Source organism: Ochotona princeps, chromosome 24 (assembly GCF_030435755.1).
Source record: "Ochotona princeps isolate mOchPri1 chromosome 24, mOchPri1.hap1, whole genome shotgun sequence".
Taxonomy (NCBI): Eukaryota; Metazoa; Chordata; class Mammalia; order Lagomorpha; family Ochotonidae; genus Ochotona; species Ochotona princeps.
Window position 1 is genome coordinate 22,093,402 of NC_080855.1, and position 8,059 is coordinate 22,101,460.

The 8,059-nt window shown below is 48.6% G+C and overlaps 1 protein-coding gene across 6 annotated transcripts in view; it reads right to left on the minus strand.

The window, feature by feature from the left end:
* ARHGAP17 (Rho GTPase activating protein 17) overlaps positions 1-7,624 on the minus strand; it is a 46,627-nt gene extending 39,003 nt beyond the window's left edge. For 4 of the 6 annotated variants that reach the window (XR_009247609.1, XM_058681102.1, XM_058681104.1 and 1 more), the window contains exons 1-2: positions 7,564-7,624; positions 3,489-3,593 (exon numbers count right to left, since the gene is read on the minus strand). Coding sequence is in view for 5 of the 6 variants with exons in the window: in XM_058681102.1 (XP_058537085.1) it covers positions 3,489-3,563 (75 nt within the window). In the remaining variant the exon portion in view is untranslated. The remainder of the gene's footprint in view (positions 1-3,488; positions 3,594-7,563) is intronic. The other 2 variants (XM_058681105.1, XM_004586831.4) reach the window with 1 other exon arrangement.
* Positions 7,625-8,059: the final 435 nt, after the last annotated feature.

Consider the following 8,059-nt stretch of genomic DNA (forward strand, 5'->3'; position numbering starts at 1 on the left):
CAGCTCTGTCCTTGCTTTTACAGGTTCCTAGTTAATGAGTGTGAGCTAATAACCCTTAGAGCCCATGCCACATAGGGTGGCAGTTTCGTTGGCACACAGGGAAGCTAGGATTTCTGGTATGGCTTTGTCATCACACAACCCAGAAGGAAAAGCTGGTACACAAGCGACCTGTGTTTGCGTTTCCCATGGACATTTCTGAGGCACCTGGACAACAGGATTTTTCCTCTTTGCACAAGAGTTAGGGTTCTGCTGGAAGTTAGCATACGCCTGTGATTCCAGGAATGCCTGCTGCTGCCGGGTCCAGACCCATGCACTGGCCCTGGCCTGCTGCTGCCTCTTTCTCCCGCTGTGACAGCTCTTCTGCTGGCCCTCTTCAAATGTCTCCTTGCATGCTTCTCTCTGTCCTCAGAGCCCTGTCCTCTGGGCCACCTTCTCTAACAAATGCATCGGTGCCACTGACTTTGACGCCACTTCAACATGTGCAACCGGTTCTTCCTCCCCTGTTGACTCTCGAATTCCATCTCTCCTACGCTGCAAGCTAGAAACTGTGGGGTTGTTTTCTATTCCTTTCATTTTCTCCTCCACCCTGGCATGGCTGTCTCATGAGCACATTCTGTGGTTCTCTCTGGAATGTCCTCCACCACATGTTCACCACCTGCACCTGAACCTAAGTCCCGACTTCCTGTTATTTGGCCCGGTGTCCTCGCCTGCTGAGTATGCTTCCTGCCTCTTCATTTCCCCTCTTTCCAGTCTGTCTTCAACCCAGCCACCAGAATCCATTTTCTGAAATACCAATCAATTTTACTATCTTCCTGCCTAAAAAATAAACGTAACTCAGTGGTAAGGTGCTCTAACTGCCATTCCCTCCACTCCCACCCCGAGATGTCTGGAAGTATGCAGGGAACACTTGAGTCACCATAAGGAATGGGGCAGACTCCCGGCATTCTTAGGGTAAGAACCCAGATGGTAAACATTGCATAGTGGAGTAGTTCCCGGAGACGGATGTGTCCCATGCTAGGGGCGCCTCTGTGAGAGACACTGCTTGTTTCCCACTGTCTGGAATGAAGTCCAAGCTCTCCAGCAGGACAGGAGCCCTTTGGAGTCTGATGCCATGTTATCTTATCAGCCTGTCTCCTACTTCCTCTCATTCACACTGCAGACCAGCGACTGCTTCACACCTGCTCTGTCCTGTGGGCTCCTGCTGTTGGCTCTGATACAGCTGGAATGTGCCATTTATTCTTAGAAAACAAATATTTATCAAAAAACCTGTGTAATAAGGCTAGAAATATAAAATAGATAAAATGTATTTATGGCCTGTTTGGGGAAGACACACATGCATAGTTTTTTTTTTAATAGGAATTCAATTTTAAGAAGTTTTAAATCTATTTAAAAGGCAGAAAGAAAATGCAGTATCTTACATCTTCTGGTTCATTTCTCAAACGCCTGCAACAGTCAGCACTGGCCCAGGCCAATACCAAAAACCCAGAACTCAATCTGGGTCTCCTACATGGGTGTTGGAACCCAATCATGCTTGAGTCATCAACCACATGTTGTTTCCCTCCCACCCCCAGACAGACACACAGACAGACACACACACACACACACACAGGACGCTTCATTAGCATAAGGCTGGAATCAGAAGCAGAACTGGGACTCAAACCCAGGTATGCCAAACGGTATCTCCCCATCCCTGCCCCCAATATTTAGTTCATTTGTTTGAAAGAGAGTTACAGAGAGAAAGGGTGAGACAGAGTGATATCTTCTATCTGCTGGCTCACTACCCAAATGGTAGCAATAGCCACACCTGAGCCAGGCTGAAGCCAGGAGCCTGAAATTCCATCTTGGTCTCCCGCATGGGTGGCAGCAGCCCAAGTCATTCCAAGCAGCATCTTGATCACTATGCTAAATGCATGCCCTGCAAATGGATAATTATAAAGTATCATGGTACATAAGATAGGCACAGAGTGTCACACACAGCAGACCAAGAGTGGGCCTGAGGTGGAGGGAAACAGTTGGGAAGGCTTCCTGGAGACCGAGTGTGAGGTGGAAAGGAGGCAGTCAGTGACAGGTGGTCAGCAGAGGTGCAGGTGCTCGGCTCAGTTTTGAAACGTAACAGCTTCTTTTTCCTTTTCATTCCCCTTCCCCAGCCACCCCCTCCCCACCACCTTCAAACAGAAGTGCCAAAGACAGGGCTTTGAGGGCGTCCACACTTTGCATCTGGGAAGAGGGTGTAGCTGAGAGACCACAAGCAGTCACATACTGTGGAGAAAGTCACAGCAATCAATAGGGTGGTAACACACAGAGGAGGAGCCGCTCCTGCCAGCAACCCCAAAGAACCAGAGAGAGGAGAGACAGGCAGGTGACTGTCTCAGCCAGGCCTGTGTTAGTGCCATAGCCTTTACATAATCGGTCCAATGAGGTTTAGATTCTTTTCTCTGTGCCCAGTTATCAGGCATTTTGCAAATTAATACTTTAAGAGCTTTGAAAATTCATCCCTGGAGGTAGAAAAGCTGTCACCACTGGAAGGCCCAAAGCCACTCCCTGTGCGGAAAGGGAATTCAGGGTTGTGTGTATCATCGTGGGCATGATTCCCTCGTTTGTATATCAGGAAATAGGACTGTTTTTGGCTTTGCGGTCAGGGAACTGAAACTCCAAGACTATATATGAAAATATCTCAAAAAGTTGATGGAAAAAATGGAATTGAAGGGTAAGTTTGTTTTGGCGCACGCAAGTGTAGAAATCCATACACAGTTTTTCGTAATACGCATTATCCCTGAGCTTAGTTCCCTGGGGTAGACACTGGATTCCTGTCCTGGCATCTGTCCTTCCTTCTGTCTCTAAAAACATCCTTCATTTTTCTTAAAGATCTACGAAGGGTGAATGAGGATGTTCAGGGATGGGGAATGTGACTGAGGACAGAGAACGACTGCAGTCTGCTGAGGGCTTAGGAAAAGGGAGCTTCCTCACCCTACCAGAAAAATCACTACAAGAGATGTTCCCAACTCCTGAACACACTAGAAGCAGGGGTCCACAGAAGGTGCTAGAAGCCTGCAGGGTGCCTGCACAGCGACAGAGCAGACACTGGGGAATGCGGAGCAGAGAGAATGCACAAGGACAGGACTCTAGGACCTCACTGATCACAGAATCTTTCTGTCAGCAGGCCAATGAATTGCTTGTACTTTCTGTGCCGGTTTGAGATAGCTTTCAGGTTTCTGCCATGACAGTATTCCTAAGCAACATGGCCACTCCCCTCAGTGACAAGTGGCTGCCTCAACCCTCAAAGGCACCTGCAGAAAATGCCGTGTAAGGAGGGCTTGCGGCCCAGTGACGTCCTGGTCAGCAGGTGTCACAGGTGTGGCCGGTCACAGAACAGAACAATCCAAAGACAAACCTGCTTGTGCTGCTTGTGGGAAATACAAAGCAACCAATTAAGGGTGAAACCCCCTGAGACACAGGGATGGGAGCCTCGAGTCACATCTGATACTCACGTGTCTCCTCTCGGCGTCTGTGCCATGCTGGCCCTGAAAGCACGCCATCAGGCGCTTATGGGAATGGTGGCACATTGACCGCACTGTGTCCAGGCGCCGCTCGATCTGACAAGGCAGAGAACATTGGTCAGCTTTACAGGAGAAAAGCCGGGCTCTGTCTCCCACGATGCTTGTCTGCAGGTAGGGACAGCATCCTGCAGTGTAACCTCTTTGCTCCTGGGTGGAAACAACCACACTGAGGTATGTTTCACAGCATCTCTGGTCTCTACCCACTAGATACCAGTAGAGCTCCACCTCCTAAGTTGTGACCACCAAACAGGTCTTTAGATATTGTCAACTATTTCCTAGCCGGCCCAACGGCCCTTGGTTGAGAACCACTGACTTCCCTCCTTCACATGGAGCGTCTCATTGCTGCAGGACTGCCATATGTAAAGGCACAGAGTCTTGACTAGTCTTGACTAGAACCTTCCGTCAGACTGAGTGGTGGCAGTCAGTGCACAAGCCACTAAGCAAAATGGCAAGCGTATGTTCCAGGTCCAGACTCAGTTGTCCACAAGCAAAAGCCCCGGGGACACCCAGAAGTCCCTCCAGTGCCTGGCAACCTCAGAGAAGGCTCAAAAACCAACATACTAACATTGAACTTGAGATTTCAAGTTTTCAAATTTTTCCTTATTGGGGTGGATTCTGTTTTCTTCTGTTTCTAAATACAATTTCTAAAACAGAATACAGAGTCATCAGGATGCAGCATCAGTTTAAGGGATCCGGACATCACGAGTTGCTTCCCCCAAAAGCTATTGCTGGGAGATGGCTGTTTATGGCAAAGAGCGTCGCTTGTTACAGGAAGGAATGCCAAACATGCTCATTCTGTGACTCATGAAGAACGAGAGCAGGCCCATGGGGATGCTTTCTATTTTAAAGAAAAATCAACAAATTCAGAGCAGAATTCATTTTGATCTTGAAAAAAACATCTTATCCAAAAAGACAGTATGTGCTGTTTTTGGAGGTCCTCGCCGCACCTGCAGCTCCCCCCGACTCTGATCTTGGAACGAGGTCACACCAAGGAGCAGACACCACGCAAAACCTTATGTAAAGACCACATTTCAAACTATGAAAAGCAGCAGGTGTTGGGCAGGCAGTGAAGACGCTGCTTGGGACATGCGCACCCCCTTATGCGCCTGGGATGCAGGCTTGGCTTCCTGGTGATGTGCATTCTGGAACGCAGCAGGTGATGGACACTGGGCCTGTCACCTATGTGGGAGACCCCAGCGAGAGTCCCTGGCTCCCGTGCTCAGTAGGGCCCAGCATCGACTGTGGCAGGCATCTGGGGCGTGAGACTGTGGAAGCAAGATTTCTGTCTCTCTCTCTCTGATCTTTCAAATTAAAATGACAAAAATAAAAAAAAAATAAATAAAACACTGAAGAGCATTAGAAAACCAAAGACACAGCAACTCCTTGATTTGACTGGATCTCCATTTCCACCAGGAGGTGGAGGTCCCAAGGCCAGGAGTCCAGGCTGGTGCTGAGGGCTGGAATGCTGTTTGTTCCAGGAACAGAAGGCATTCTTCCTATGGTGAGCAAACAGAACACATGGATGCTGAGTCCCTGTGCCAGGTATCAGGAAAACAGTCGTGAATATAATCTGGACCCCACCCTCTGGGATCTGCAGCCTCCTGGGTAAACACTGTACAAGAAAAATAATGGGCAGCGGCTCCAACAGAGCCCTGAGGAAAGAGGCAGAAGAATACACGGCCAATCAAGGGGCGTCTCACAGGTCAAATTTCCCAGGAGCCCCTCTTCCTGCGCGGCTTGTAGCAGTGGCGATAACAACAACAAGTTGCTTTCATCAGGTCCCTCCCCCATGCCAAGCTCTGCTGCCAGTGTTTCCATGTTGAGCTCATTTGCTCCTCCCAACAACCCCGTGTGGAAATGAGGCACAGGGAGCGTTCAGCGTGCTCGTTCATTTTAATTCTGTGGTACTAACTGGCTTCCAGAAGAGCTAAAACTCTGGGAAAGCAGTATTTTGGATGTACCTGTGAGATTCCTGTGGGCTGGGCGGCTGAAGAGGACTGAGGGAAGGTGTCTTGGTCCTTCGCTCTCACACCTCAGGCAGACTCAACTCCTGCCCTAGACAGCAGCTGCTGGCCTCTGAACTCCGTAATCTCCACTCACTGCCACCCCTGGCTGGCACTCAAGACTTTCTGCCTTGAGCTGAGCAGCAGACCACCTCCCCCTCCACTGCACAGTTCCCCTGCTTCTGAGGGGCTTAGACTAAAGCTGTGCCCATTTTGGGTGTCCCAGGGTCTCTACCAAAGACCTGTTGTGGGGCTCCTCAGCTGCTATGATCAAGTGAGCCTAATCCCCTAAGGAACGCCCCTGCGGCTGCCTCTGGAAAAGCCTGACAATCACAGCAAGCAAATCCCCCAGGCCAGACAGGAGCAGACCCAGCCATGATTCAGCTACCCAGGTACCAGGCTCTCACTGCAATCTCAGGGGAAACTCCTGGAACCAGAGTGGGAAACACTGCAGGCTGTGATGGCAGACCAGGAGTGGTAGACCCTGGCAAACCCCTTGGACTCCAGTGGACTTCTGCACCAAGGGTCGAGAAGGTACAACTGCCAGCCGAGCTCCATGCAGACTGTCATCCTGCAGCTGCCTCGCCTCAGGACATTAGGGATTAGCAGATAATGTGTACTTCCGATGTGGGATGTGGGCCAGAAAATGAGGACATGGAAATCTAGTTTAGTTAAAGCTTAACTGAACCAAGGAAGGATTTTTGAAAAATGAGTTTAAAATACATTATAAAACCTCACTAAGAACACATATAACTTTTTTTTTTTTTTTTTTTTTAAAGATTTATTTTATTTTTATTACAAAGTCAGATATACTGAGAGGAGGAGAGATAGAGAGGAAGTGGAGCTGCCGGGATTAGAACCAGCGGCCATATGGGATCAAGGCAAGGACCTTAGCCACTAGGCCACGCCGCCGAGCCCAGAACACATATAACTTTAAAGGAAATCTTGGGGTACACTTTGTGCTGCAACTGTGAAGTCAATGCTTGGGATGCCTGCATCCCATACTGGAATTTCGGGTTTGCATATCAGCTCTGCTTCCAACCTAGCTCCCTGCTGACGCACACACTGGGAGATGGCTCACGTGCCTGGGAGACCCAGATGGAGTTTCTGACTTCAGCCTATCCCAGCTCTGTCTGCTGTCAACATCTGGGCACCGAATCAGCAAAGGAAAGATCCCTGTCTCTATCTATCTATACATGTAGATCTATATATATAACAAATAAACCCCAGAAGTACTCTTATAATATTCTACCTGCAGACAGCTGTTATAACTAGAAGAATGCACAGCCATGGCATCATGAGAGCAGTTATCTTTTTAAATTAAGGTGGCTCTTGTACCTTTTTAAAAAGATTTATTGGAGCTGGCATGCAGGCAGAAAAAGCTAATCCTCTGCCTGCAGCACTAGCATCCCATATGGCCTCCAGTTCGCGTCCTGGCTGTTCCACTTCTAAAGCAGCTCACTGCTTTATGGACTGGGAAAGCAGCAAAGGATGGTTCAAGTCCTTGGGCCCTTGAACTCATGTGGGAGACCCAGAAGAAGCTCCTGACTCCCGATTCCTGGCTTTGGACTGGTTCAGTTCTAGCCATTGCAGTCATTGCGCCTATTGCTAGAGTGCAAGAACACAAGAGCCAGCAAACCCTCAGCTTCCACGCATGGGGCTTGGCCCATCAAGGGTGCCATCACAGCCACGGACCAGAGTCTCACCTACCCAGGTACTGTGACAGGGCCACAATGCCAGCGCACTGGCCAGGCCTCTCCCTCACCACACTCCGACACCTGGAACTTAAGAATGAGACCAGTTCCATGTGACCTCCATCACATGACACCACAGTTTCAGATCTCCTTTTTATTACCACACCAGCCAACTGTATCTCTTTCTTGCTGGAAACTAGGTTAATTTGTTTCTCTTTCAGACTATAAAAACACACACACACACAGAACCTCATAAGCTTTTAGCCTCACCTATGCCCTTAAACAACAGTATTTAAAATATTTTGTTACCTGTAACAGATCATCACTCAGGACCTCTGTTCTCTCAGCTCTGTGGGAAAAATCAAAAGTTAAGTGTTAGAAACCCAGGAACGAAAAGTAGCTCATAGCATGTAGTAACTATTAGTCTGGAGTTGAAAGCAGAACAATCAGAAACAAGGGACAAGGGGAAACGCCTCACCAATGTTCCCATCAGCAGACAACTTGGCAAAACCAAACAATATAAATAAGCAAACGTTTGCAGAGAATTGCAGTCCCAAACAGACCGAGAGACCTGGCGAGACTGCTTTCGGGAGTCTGTTGCATTTCAGGAAGTCTGGAGTAAGAGCAAGCATTGTTAGCAAGGCCCTCCCTGCTCAGAATTCCATTGCAGGAGGTCTACAGAGCACACTTTGAGAAAAGACTGCTCAAGAGAAGCTCAAATTTCAGTTCTAGAATGATCGTTTCCAAGTTTCATATCCTTATTGAAGCAAATTCGGCACAAATCTAGATACAAGATGTAAAATTC